This window comes from Phacochoerus africanus, chromosome 15, assembly GCF_016906955.1.
Source record: "Phacochoerus africanus isolate WHEZ1 chromosome 15, ROS_Pafr_v1, whole genome shotgun sequence".
Lineage (NCBI taxonomy): Eukaryota > Metazoa > Chordata > Mammalia > Artiodactyla > Suidae > Phacochoerus > Phacochoerus africanus.
The window spans coordinates 73141202-73154781 of NC_062558.1; the positions used below are offsets into that span (position 1 = coordinate 73141202).

The following is a 13580-nucleotide window of genomic DNA, read 5'->3' on the forward strand; positions in this document are numbered from 1 at the left end:
TTTAATCTGTAGCACCTAGTTCCCTGGAGGCCTCCAGACTGAACTAGAAGCAGGTAGTGCTCTGGAGACGGGGGAGTAAACACTGCCCCCGGAAATCTCTGCTCATCTCAGGAGAAACCACACTTTTGGAAAATGTTTGCGGTACACTTGATGGCATTTTACTTCACCAAGCTGAAGGAGGATCAGATCAAGAAGGTAAGGACACACAGAGCTGAGATATCCTTGGTTCAGTCTTTTCTGACAGAGCTAACTGCTCCCATGCCTACATGCGAAAGGGTTTAAGAGAGCTTGTTAGAAGAGGTGCTGGGAACACAGGGGCTGTGAAATACTCATAGAGGAAGAGGAGGAAGTAAATCTCCCATGGGCTGCATGTTGCATGCTGTCCTGAGGCTTGAATTTCACTCGGACTTCCTGGTAGATACCAGACAGGAAGGGAATGAGCAGAAAGGCTTTAGAAAGCTTGAAGACGATTGTGTTTGATGTGAGGGATGTTTCAGGGGAAGGGCTACAGTGGAGAGTCATTTTTAAAATTTGAGAACTTTAAAAATAATTCATGTGATTCATGTGATTCTTGGACACCACAGCTCAGTGGGTTAAGAACCCAGCTAGTATCCATGAGGATGTGGGTTCCATCCCTGGCCTCCTTCAGTGGGTTAAAGATCCGGCGTTGCCATGAGCTATGGTGTAGGTCGCAGGCAAGGCTCAGATCTGGCATTGCTGTGGCTGTGGTGTAGACCAGCAGCTGCAGTTCTGATTTGACCCCTAGCCTGGGAACTTGCATATGCTGCAGGTGCAGCCTTAAAAAAAATTATATGATTCTTCACGTGCTTGAAAGAATATAAATGCAGACCTCAAGAGGGGTGTGGGTTTTCACATACAATAATCAAAATATGTAAAATGGGCATGGGCTGTTTGCCAGTGGTATACTGTTAATGATGTGCATCATCTTGCTACTTTGCCCAAGAAGCCTGTCTACAAAATTCATCCCAAGGTGGGCTGGTTAAAAGTTGCCAAGGCTCAACTACGGGCCATGGGCATTCTCTCCTAGCAGCCTGGATTGAGCCCAGCCTGCCACTCTAGCCACACCAGCTGCCAGTGGCAGGGCCCTGGGCACAAACATCTCTCAATTTATAGATAGCAGAAGTCCTCCCAACAAGTGGATTTAACCACGATTACCCAGGTATTAAATCCAAGTCTCTGACTCCTCCTCCAATATTCTTTCCATTGTGTCATGATGCCTCCTGGCTTTTCAAACTGAGAGAAAGCCAGCATCCTGGCAGCCCTCTGTGCTGGGTGGAATAACCTTCCACTACATTCTGTTCTTTTAGAGACTTGGATTACAGGTTATAGCAAATCTTAAAATATTGTGATCAGCAGAGTTAAGCTGTCTTAACTTTCATTTGTTGAATAGATTCACGGAGCCCTCTACTGGCTTCTTAAGGAGGTGGGAAAGTTCTGTAAGAATTCTTTTTTTTTTTTTTTTTTTTGTCTTTTGTTGTTGTTGTTGTTGTTGTTGCTATTTCTTGGGCCGCTCCCGCTGCATATGGAGGTTCCCAGGCTAGGGGTTGAATCGGAGCTGTAGCCACCGGCCTACGCCAGAGCCACAGCAGCGCGGGATCCGAGCTGCGTCTGCGACCTACACCACAGCTCACGGCAACGCCGGATTGTTAACCCACTGAGCAAGGGCAGGGACCGAACCCGCAACCTCATGGTTCCTAGTCGGATTCGTTAACCACTGCGCCACGACGGGAACTCCAGAATTCATTTTTTATTATGACCTCTAAGTAAAGATGCCACCTGTGTGGTGTCTTTCCAGCCCACAAGGGGAGTCTTTGGAATCTTTATTCCTCTGGTTCTTGTAAATTAGTTTCGTTTCCTTGGGCCTCTTTGTGGTGGTTAACCTTTAGTTACACCCTAGGATCAGGCTGGACATGTTTGTCCACCAGCCCAGGTGTAGGCCCAGGAGGCAAGATATGCAGCCTTCACTGATCTGTTCCAGGTCCTTCTGGGAGGAAGGTCAGCCTTTGTCAGGGCCTGGGGAAGGAAGGAAAGAGAGTGAACTGAGCAGGGATAGTCAGGAGCACTTTGCAGTCACCTTGAGTGACCCAGCAGGTGTCAGGGGGAGCAAGGGAGGCTGGTTTATGAGTTGCTGGGATGAGTCACAGGTTCTGAGAACACCAACTCATTCAGTCCTCCTCATGGTGAAAACACACCTGGTCAAAAGTCATGGGCTCTTTCTCTATCTCATCCAGGTAGTGAATCTCCTCCTTACTTCCTGTGCTTTCTGCCTCTAGAGTCAAGATCCTGGGCCCTGCTTGCCCTCAAGGGTTACTATTCAGACCCTGGAACAATTTTTTTAAATCTCCCCATATCAGCATTAAAACAAGAAGGAAAGAGAGGGAAAAAAGAGAAAGAAAAGAAAGGGGAAACAACTCTTATGGTTTCTTTTCCAATTCAATATATTGATGTTATTTGACCTACTGATAACACTGGGTTGGGTCCGGTCACCAACCTGTTGATTGTTCATTCATAAAAGGAGGACTGGTTAAGTTTTTCCATGTATACTCTTTACAGTTTAGTAAGTCAACATTACAAAAAGTGGAAACATTAATCCTCACAAACACTATCATATTTGCCATGTGGAAGCCCTTGCAGTCTTTTTTTTCACAGCGGGTGTTTCTACAGTTATATTTATATTGTCGATACCCTTCCAGATCTGTGTCTTTCACTTACTGTTATATTGAAACCACTTAATGTACATTTTTCCCTTTCTCCATAATTATCACCTTAATATCTTCCTAATATTCAGTCGATTTGGATATGCTGTAATTTAACCTTCTCCCTCTTGTTAGACATTCAGCCACTTTCATAAACATTTTTAATAATTAAAATATTGCTATGATAGACATTGGCATGTATTTCATGTTCTCCATATTTGGGGATTATTTCCTAAGGCTAGATTCCCAGAAGTGAAACCACTAAGTTACAAAGTTGAACCATTTTATGATTTTCCTTCATAATATGGGACCTTTGGACTAAGGGATTGCTAGAGGCCCTTCCAGCTTCTGCATTCTATAATTCAGCAGCTCTGAGCTTACTCGTTGGCTCTTCTGTTAACAAACCGTGAGGCACTCTAAGAGTGGGGTTGGTTTTCTGCAACCCAAGTCCCCTTCCTTGGTGCCTGCAACATATGTGCCCAGTTACGCAGGCCTCAAATCACCTGTTTGGATTTAAAATACAGCCTTTTTGTCCTCGTATGTGTTTCATTCTTGCCTTCTAGCTGCTGTATCAGTGCTGTGGAAGATAGAAAGAATAAACAAGAAACTAATGCTAAGTTGACATTTTTTCTATCATAACTTTAATGTATTGAAACAGCAGGAATAGTAACCCAGAGTACTGAATGATGCTGTTAAACTTCAGCAGGCAGATGACCTCCAAAATGTCTCAAAACCATTACAGGGGATGGTACTATGGGGATGCCTGGAAATGTTCTTTATACGCTGGGGCTGAGCAAAAATGAGCAGTAGATTCTGGGCACTATCTGAGGGGCCTTGGGTTGATAAAGGAATAAGTTTAGTTCCTGTGTAGTATGTTTCACCCTTCTCTAAACCCCAATTACTCGGGTCGTGTCCCTTTTGTCAGTTTTCTCCTTGTGTGTCGCACTGTGCCAACCAATTAGTCATAAACAGGCTCAGGGTGAACAGGAAGCCCTTAATGAAGCATGACCTTGTTCCACCCTTTCTCCTCAAATATGCTGAAAGCCCAATTGTCTTCTTTTGTTAATGGCTCTCTGATGGTTTTCTGGCTTCTCTGGCCCCCAATCTTTGGGGGATCGATGGATCTTGGAGCTATGGATCATTTCAGTGCCTAGGACTCCATGTGGCCCTGGACTGATCTGGGATGCTTGCCCTCTAGGCCTGGCTGATGGCTGGGGACCCTCTTATAATAAAGGTCATGTGGCCTTTGAACTTTGGTATAATTTGTCTGTGGGGCTTGAGAGTCCCACATGAAGCATGAAGCAGAACCAGGCCATGGTGTGAGGAATGTGGAAATCTCATTATAGTCCTAGTGCCTCCACTTATCTACAGCTCTCCTGATGCTGCTTAATGGCTCTGAATCTTGGAATCCTCATCTATCAATTAGGGAAAATAATTTTGGCCTTACCTGGCTGCCTCAAATGGATGTCTTGGTGATTAGATGAAGTGACATACATGAAAGCACTTTGTAGACTGCAACAAATGTTCTTAGCCTTAGATGAAAGCATGGGGGAGCAATTCCTGCAAGAATATGCCAAGATCAAGCCTCCTTGTGACCTGGATGAATAGAAAGGCTGATCAGTATGTAAAGCAGGGTGGCACATACGGGGTGCCTATGCCACTGTCCCTCCTCCTGATACTCTATCCCACAAGTCCTGGGAATCCAGGCCACCACCACCAAGTGATTAGCATTAGCATGGGGTGGAAGGTACTTCGATATGACTTATTACCTTCAAGTGGACTATGTACAGCAATAGTCATTTTTATATCTTCCCTCCCTTGGGGCAGTGGTCCTTTGTCCCATTTCCTGGTTACTGGAGTGACATTTCTAATAGCAATTTGAGCTGACTTTAACAATTAAACTTCAGGCATTCCCTGGTGGCCTAGAGATTAAGGATTCGGTGGGTTACTGCTGTGGCTTGGGTCTGATCCCTAGCCTGGGAACTTCCACATGTCGTGGGCATGGCCAAAATAAAAAAAGTAAACTTCATCTTAATTAAAACAACCTCAGTAGAAATTATCATGCTTAGTGAGGTTAGTTAGACAGACACAAACGTCATATGTTATCACATGTGGAATCTAAAAAAGGACATAATGAACTTTGCAGAACTGATACTGACTCACAGACTTTGAAAAATTTTTGGTTTTCAAATGAGGCAGGGTGGAGGGATGGGCAGGGAGTTTGGGATGGAAATGCTATAAAATTGGTTGTGATGATCGTTGTACAACTAAAAATGTCATAAAATTCATTGAGTTTAAAAAAAAACTCTTAAAAAACAATTGGAAATTTAAAGCACTGAGCTTTAGAGATTGCTCTTGGAGATTGAATTTATCACTGAGCTTCCTAGCAACCTATAAACAAAGGGAAACATGTCTGAATGTATATTGTTATTATTGCACAAAAGAAAGCTAATGTGTTTAGAAATGTATAGTTTGGAGTTCCCATCGTGGCACAGTGGAAACGAATCTAACTTGGAACCATGAGGTTGCAGGTTTGATCCCTGGCCTTGCTCAGTGCGTTAAGGATCTGGTATTGCTGTGAGCTGTGGTGTAGGTCGCAGATGCGGCTTGGATCTGGCGTTGCTGTGGCTCTGGCATAGGCCAGCAACTACAGCTCTGATTAGACCCCTAGCCTGGGAACCTCCATGTGCTGCGGGTGTGGCCCTAAAAAGACAAAAAGACCAAAAAAAAGAAAGAAAAAAAAAAGAGAAAAAAAAGAAAAGAAAAGAAAAAAAAAGAAAAGAAAAGAAATTTATAGTTCAAGCTATAGCCAGTCTTTTCCAGTAGAGAGGCAATGGATCAATGGTGAAGTCCTTGAACTAGGAATTAGAAACTGAATCCTTTTAGTTTTTGCCCCTCCATTGTCCCATCAGAAAAGTGGGGGAGTCATTTTTCTTCCTCAGAGTTTGTCCTTTAGAGGAATAAGTCTCTACCTCCTCAGCCTTCCATTCCATTCTGTTCTAACTCCCCATGTTGCCCCAGCTTGATGAGGGTTTAGGCAAGAAACTTTTGGGTATACACATCAAGAAGCTGCCCAAGTCAGGAATGCAGCTTCATGCCTGGAGTGGGAATTTATAGCCTTGAATGGAGGGCAGGTGCCCCATACAGCCAACTTTGATGACTCTGGCATCTGTTCCAGGTAGACAGGTTCTTGTATCACATGCGGCTCTCAGATGAGACCCTTTTGGACATCATGGCCCGGTTCCAGGCTGAAATGCAGAAGGGCCTGGGGAAGGACACCAACCCCACAGCCTCAGTGAAGATGCTGCCCACCTTTGTCAGGGCCATTCCAGATGGCTCAGGTGAGTGGGCTGGGGGCTGCCAGGTTGTTGTGAGTGGGCTGGTTGGCTCTTGGCTGATGGATACCTGAAGTTTGCTGCTGTACCCTGGATTATCTATCCATCCCTCTCTCCACACCCCCTCACCCTCCCTGACTCTCTTTGCTTCAGTCAAGTTCAATACCAAAAGTTTCAGACCAAAGTTCAAATTCACCTTGCCTTTTCCCTGACCACCTTGGTCCTACACATTCTGTTCCCTCTCCTGCTGGAGATCCCAACATTCTTCCTCTTGTGAACGCCAGCTTGGCTTTTCAATCCCAGCGTAGAGATTTACTGCCTTCATCTGGGAAGCATCCCCATCATGGGTTAGGTGCTTGTCAGAGTGCCTATCACCTTGCTGTATATGAGAGTCTCCCCACTGGTCCAGCACTCCCTGAGGGCAGGGTCTGTGTCTTCTTTTTTTTTTTTGTCTTTTGTTGTTGTTATTGTTGTTGTTGTTGTTGTTATTTCTTGGGCCGCTCCCACGGCATATGGAGGTTCCCAGGCTAGGGGTTGAATCGGAGCTGTAGCCACCGGCCTACGCCAGAGCCACAGCAGCACGGGATCCGAGGCGCGTCTGCAACCTACACCACAGCTCACGGCAATGCCGGATCCTTAACCCACTGAGCAAGGGCAGGGACCGAACCTGCAACCTCATGGTTCCTAGTCGGATTCGTTAACCACTGCGCCACGACGGGAACTCCTTTTTTTTTTTTTTTTTTTTTGGTCTGTGTCTTCTTTACCACAGCTCTCTGAGTGCTGCATCGTGCTTGATGCACACTAGGGCCCTGAAGCATTTGGAGAATGGATACTAAATGGCATTTCATGCCTAGGTACCTAGATTCTAGGCTATAGATGGGAAGTAGTGGAAGATAGGAAGATGTAGTAGAAACAGTATTAAATATAATTCAAGAAACTTGCATTCTAGGCCCAGCACTGTCATTCCTCAGTGACATTTGGGAAAATGTTGAGCCTTAATTTTTCTATCTGTAAAATGTGTTTGCTATTGCTGCTGTAGTAAGTTACCACAAATTTAGCAACTTTATTTATTCTCATAACTCTGGAGGTCAGAAGTTTTGTTCTTTTTTAGGGCCACATGTGGGGCATGTGGAAGTTCCCAGGCTAGGGACTGAATTGGAGCTGTAGCCACCAGCCTACGCCACAGCCACAGCAATGCCAGGTCCAAGTTGTGTCTGTGACCTACACCACAGCTCATGGCAATGCTGGATCCTTAACCCACTGAGCGAGGCCAGGGATTAAACCCACATCCTCATGGATACTAGTCAGATTCTTTCCTGATGAGCAACAGTGGGAATTCCTGGGAGTCAGAAGTTTAAATGGGTCTCCCTGGACTGAAATCAAGGTGTTGGCAGAGCTGCATTCCTTCGAGAGGGTCTGGAGCCTATTTCCTTGCTTTTTCCAGCTTCTAGAGGCCATCCGCCTTCCTTGGCTCATGCACCTTCCATCTTCAAGCCGCATTGTAGCATCTTCAAATCTCTGACTCTGACATTTCTTCCCTCTTCCACATTTAAAGACCCTGTGATTGGAGTTCCCTCCATGGTGCAGTGGGTTAAGAACCTGACGGCAGCAGCTCAGGTGCTGCAGAGGTGAGGGTTTGATCCCCAGCCCCATGCAGTGGGTTAAAGGATCCAGTGTTTTCACAGCTGAGGTTTGGATTTGATCCCTGGCCTGGAAAGTTCCAATAAAATGAAAAGATAGAGAGACCCTGTGATTACATTAGGCCCATTTAGGTAATCCAGGATATTCTCCCAACCTCAAGGTCAACCAATCAGCCTTATCTGCAACCTTAATTCCCTTTTGTCACATAACCTAGCATATTCACAGGATCCAAGAGTTAGGATGTAAACATCCTGGGGGAGCCATTGTTTTATTCACTACAGCCTGAGACCTCTAGAGAGAATGTATGGGGTTCCATCATACTCTCCATGCTCAGCCTCTGTATAAAACCGTAAGAGGGAAAGGAACTGGTATCTACGAGGCACCTCCTGTGGTCACAGGGTGCTAGGGACCCGCTGTCTCACACAGTCCCTGTAAGAACCCCATGGTCTAACTCTTGTCCCGACATCAGATGAGATCTGCGAGGACCAAGGGGCTTCCCCAATGTCAGGATCTCAGTGCTCCAACCAAGCTCCAGGAGCAGCTTTGGGACTCTTGAAGGAGCAGGGACTAAGGTTTGGGGAGCTGTCAGGGACCTTTGATCGGATTATCAGGGCTCTGGGCTCCTCTGTAACAGTGCCTGAGCCAAGGTAGCTTGGCTCTGCCATTTGAGAGAGGCCCCCTCTCTGCCATTTGGGAAAGACCCAGTCCCCTTGCTGGTGGGGGTGCAGAGCATGGTGGTGTACCACTGTGGAGGAACATAAGCTGTGGAGAGAGGCAGCCCTGTCTGAAATCTCTGCTGAATTCTGACACTGCCCTTTGAGAATGCTGAAGGGACCCTCATCTTTGATGGGTCACCTGGGGCCATCCCAAGGAAGCACCTGAGTCATGAGGTGTGTGCGAGGGAGGGAGCACCAGGTCAAAGTCCTCCTGACTTCCTGTACTTTGGCTCCTCTTGTGGAGGTGTGTCCCCAGAAGCAAAGGAGAGTGGCCTTTGATGGTCTGGAGGCTGCTGGCTAGAGGTGCCTTCCTGGCCCTTGCTGCTTCAGGAAGGTTTAGAAGTGAAACTGGCCAAATTTTATTTATTTTTATTTTTATTTTGCTTTTTTAGGGCTGCACCCACAGCCTATGGAATTTCCCAGGCTAGGGGTCCAATTTTAGCCACAGCTGCCGGCCTACACCACAGCCAGAGCAGCTCAGGATCTGAGCTGCATCTGAGACATACACCACAGCTCATGGCAATGCTGGGTCCTCAACCCACTGAGAGAGGCCAGGGATTGAACCCGCAACCTCACGATTCCTAGTCAGATTTGTTTCCACTGCGCTGTGATGGGAACTCCAAAGCTGGCCAAGTATTAGAAATTCTCTCCTCCTCATGCTAGAGGACATCATCTCCTTTCTTCACTGTCTCCTCAGAGCCTCTTGTCACCAGTAAATCTCACCAGTGATCCTACTGCAGTGAGGTCCCTGGACCCAGAGTGCCTCTGGAGCAGGTGACCTTGTTAAGTCCCAGAAGCACTGTACTCCTATCCTTATTAGTAAAAGGACATGGCCAGTTTGTCCTACCACCTTGTAGGTTTGTTAGGATCAGTCACGTGGAAGGAATGCTTTAAATTCTCCAAAATGTCCCAAGTCCTACAGAGCTCCTGTGAGCTGGTGGCATAATTTCACGATGACTAACAAACAAAACCAAAACAGATAAAACTCTCCTAATCTCTTGGGACCTCCATTTCAGAAATGCATGCAGTTTCCAGAGAAATCCTTCTGAGTTGGCCTGCTCTCTAGTTTCCCCTCCTTTCCTGTGAATCTACCTGAGAGGGGGTAACTGCCCAGCCTTTTAGCCAGGGAGCTGTGGTTGATTCTTCTCTCTCTGTCTCTCTCTTTTTTTTTTAACAGCAATGCCGAATCCTCACCCACTGAGTGAGGCCAGGGATCGAACCGGCAACCTCATGGTTCCTAGTCAGATTCGTTTCAGCTGAGGAACTCCTGTCATGGATTCTTCTTACAAGTGCTTTCAAGCATGGTTATCATCTGTGTCTTTTCTCCACCAGTCATGAGGGAAGGGAACAGGAAGTGCCCATCTTGTGACCTGAAAGGGACTGTGATTCTTTGGGGCCCTGCCCCAGCTGCCTCTTTTCTTGGCCTCTGTCTCCAGACAGCCTCCTCTGCCTCCAGGAGGGTGAGCCCAGGAGCCCCAGTGTCGCCAGCTGATGGGCCCAGGGGTCTGCACTAGGTCAAGGGTCCCATGCTTGCCTGAGCATAAGACTCACTTGGGGTGATTCCTCATCATAATGACTACCCAGGCTTCTCTCCCTGGAGACTCTGAACCTCTGGAGGTCCACATATTCAGTCTGTGCACCTTTGGGAGATGCTGTACCGGGGGGAGGGAAGGAGCAGGCTCACAAGGCCTGGCTGTGGCTTAGGAGAAGGAAATCCCTGGTGTCCGCAGCAGCCTGAAGCCGCTAAAAGATCTCTGAGGATCATCCCCACAGGCAGATTGTCAAGGAAATCTTGCCCTCTTGAAAGATCGTTTCTTTTTTTTTGGTCTCTCTTTAGCACCGCACCCGAGGTATATGGAGGTTCCCAGGCTAGTGGTCGAATTGGGATCTGAGCCGCATCTGCAATCTATACCACAGCTCACGGCAACGCTGCATCCTTAACCCACTGAGCAAGGCCAGGGACTGAACCCACATCCTCATGGATGCTAACTGGATTCGTTAACCTCTGAGCCATGACGGGAACTCCAGTTCATTTCTTTAAACAAAAGTATTCTTTTTATTTTTATTTATTTATTTATTTGTCTTTTTGCCTTTTCTAGGGCCGCTCCCATGGCATATGGAGGTTCCCAGGTTAGAGGTGAATTGGAGCTGTAGCCGCCAGCCTATGCCAGAGCCACAGCAACGTGGGATCCGAACCGCGTCTGCAACCTACACCACAGCTCATGGCAACGCAGGCTCCTTAACCCACTGAGTGAGGCCAGGGATCAGACCTGCAAACTCATGGTTCCTAGTTGGATTCATTAACCACTGAGCCACGATGGGAACTCCCTCTTTTTATTTTTAAAAATTTGAAGTATATTGGCGTTCCCAGTGTGGCTCAACAGAAACGAATCCGACTAGGAACCGTGAGGTTGTGGGTTTGATCCCTGGCCTTGCTCAGTGGGTTAAGGATCCAGAGTTGCCATGAGCTGTGGTGTAGGTTGCAGACGAAGCTCGGATGCCAAGTTGCTATGGCTGTGGTGTAGGCCAGCAGCTACAGCTCCGATTTATCCCCTAACCTGGTAGCCTACCACATGTGAACCCTAAAAAGAAGAAAAAAAGAGAGAAAGAAAGAAAAAAAATTGAGGTATATTGACATATTACATTAGTTTCCAAGCATACAAAATACTAATTTGATATTTGTATATACTATGAAATGATCACAACAAGTCTAACATCTATCAATACACATACTTACAATTTTTTTTTCTTGTGATGAGGACTTTTAAAATCTCTCCTAGCAACTTTCACATATGCAATACAGTATTATTAGCTATCGTCACTGTGCTATACATTATAGCCCTGTGATGGGAGATCATATAGTTTTAATAATTGCTGTGAAGGTCCTGGTTGGCCCACGGCCGCTGTGGCCCTCTTCTTCTAGGCAGGTCCTCCTTTCCCTGGGGTGCAGTGAGTCCTTTCTCTGCATCAGAGTCTCAGAAGGGATCATGCCTTGTGGTTCCTATGAAATAGCATCCTGAATCACTGGTTGAGGTGACTGGAGGAAGGATTGAATCTCTGCCGATTCTACACCGATCTTGTGTATCACCTCCAATCTAGATGGCAGCATAAGGACTGCCTCTTTTATTAAAATCCAATCTAGCCTGGTTGGTGCCAGAGGCATTTTCCCCAAACCTCAATCAGGTCTTGGTTAAAATCTTTTCTATGGGAGTTCCCTAGTGGTGCAGTGGTTTAAGGATCTGGTGTTGTCACTGCTGAGGCTCGGATTTGATCCCTGGCCCGAGAATTTCCACTTGCCACATGTGCAGGAAAAAAAAAAAATTCTTTCTGAGGTTCCCACTCACCTTCTGGATGAATCCCAAGTTTCTTGAGGGTGGGACAGCTTTTCCAAATCCTTCCTAATTTAAGTCTGTTTTCCAGCCTTATTTCTGCCACACATCCTACTCAAAAGCACACACCATTCGCACCCTAGGCGATCTCATTCCTTTGCTCATGGCTTCCTCTCCTGGACCCCTGCTCTCCTCTGTCTGGCTGCCTGACTCCTCTCATTCTTCTGTGCTCAGCTCTGTATCAGCTCCCCTGGGGTGCTGACTCCTGCTCAGATTTGATACCATTTCCCATGCTGCCCACATCTGAGTACTTGCCCTGCTGTAAGGAAATGCTAATTTACTTCTTGTATTTCTGATGGGCTCCCCTGGGGGCCCATAGTCTTTCGTCTTTGCATTCCTAGCACACGGCCCATCACTTGGCAGAATCAGTGCTCAGTAAATGTTCATACATGCATTGTGTGATCAGTCCTTCTTCCTATGCAACATCTGTGAAAGTATCTTTTGCATGGTACACAATGAGTGCTGGTAAAGTTGTATAGGAATAGATCCCTGGATTCCCTCCCTGAAAAAAATGGCTCCATCAGGTTCCTTTCAGGGCGGATCTAGGAAGCTAAGAATCTTGCTTTCCAGATATCTTCACAATAGCAAAATGTCCAGCTGGCTGGGTCTGCAAAAGGGCTCTAACTAAACCTTGCTTCTTTAACCGTGGTCCACAGACCTGCAGCAGCACACCTGGGAGCTTATTTAGAAACGTAAACCTCTGGCCCCATCTCCAGGGAATCACAGTCTGCATGTTAACAACATTCTTGGGACATTTAAATGCACATTAAAGTTCGAAGAGCACCATTCTGCGCTATCAGGAGGGCCTGCCTCTAGTTCTTTGATAACTAGGAACAGAGAAGCTCAGTCAAGCCAGGTCAAGAAAGGAGATTTGTAGTATAAGACACATAAACCCAAAAGGGAGACACACAGGCTCTTGTGGGACTCTGAGGACAGGAACCATGGTACACTTAGGTTTCAAAGGAATTGGAACTTAAAGAGTTTTCCTCCATGGTTTCAGCCTATATACATGTTTCAGCTGACCTCTGGTGTTTGGGATGCTTCCATTTCAGTTTTTACCACCTACTAGCAATTTCCCTCTATGTTTTATTTCACATTTCACAACAACAACTGGTCCCTTAGATCTGAATGACCAGCTAGTCTCTTAGATACATGCAGCTGTGTCTAGGGTCACATGATACCCCAAAAAGTCCCCTTGGGTGACCAGATCTGTGGGCATGGAATTTCAGTAACATGTGCCTTGGGCATGTGTTATGAAGTGTGCCTGGTACATGCAGCCATTTTGCAGCACAGGTAATTCTACACAAAGACTTGTTGGTTCCAGGGTTTGCACACAGGAGTTTCCATCCCATATCTATGGCTGATGCTGAAGATACTGGCAGGGTCCTAGGTAGGAATTCTGGCTGGATCCTGAGTTGATGCATTCTGGATTGGCTTCCTTGGGCCAACGCATGTGTCACTTTCACCTTTTTAGTAACAGCATCTGTCTTGTATAGGCTAGATTGTGTTACCTTTTCTTCTTTTGCAGTAGCTCTGTCTCACACAATTGAGCATCTTTGACTCCTTAAGGGCCAGCATTTGGTTCTTATCTCCTTTCCCTCCTCAAGTGTTTTCTCTCTACCCACAAGGCTGACTTCTGCGGGACTGTTTTCTCTTCCCTGCAGTCCCCCTGCCTTTTCTGCCTTATATACATTTTCCAGAGTATCAGCGTTTTCCTCCTGGTTGTGAGGTTGTGGGGTTGTGGCATGCAAGAATAAGCTCCTCCCTCAAGGCCCATTTCTA

The 13580-nt window shown here is 46.4% G+C and overlaps 1 protein-coding gene across 1 annotated transcript in view; it reads left to right on the plus strand.

Moving 5' to 3' along the window:
• The window catches only part of HKDC1 (hexokinase domain containing 1), a 49465-nt gene continuing 35885 nt past the window's right edge, over positions 1-13580 (plus strand). Inside the window, exons 1-2 of the mRNA XM_047762789.1 lie at positions 1-195; positions 5896-6058. Coding sequence (XP_047618745.1) covers positions 133-195; positions 5896-6058 — 226 coding nt within the window. The 5' untranslated portion in view covers positions 1-132. The remainder of the gene's footprint in view (positions 196-5895; positions 6059-13580) is intronic.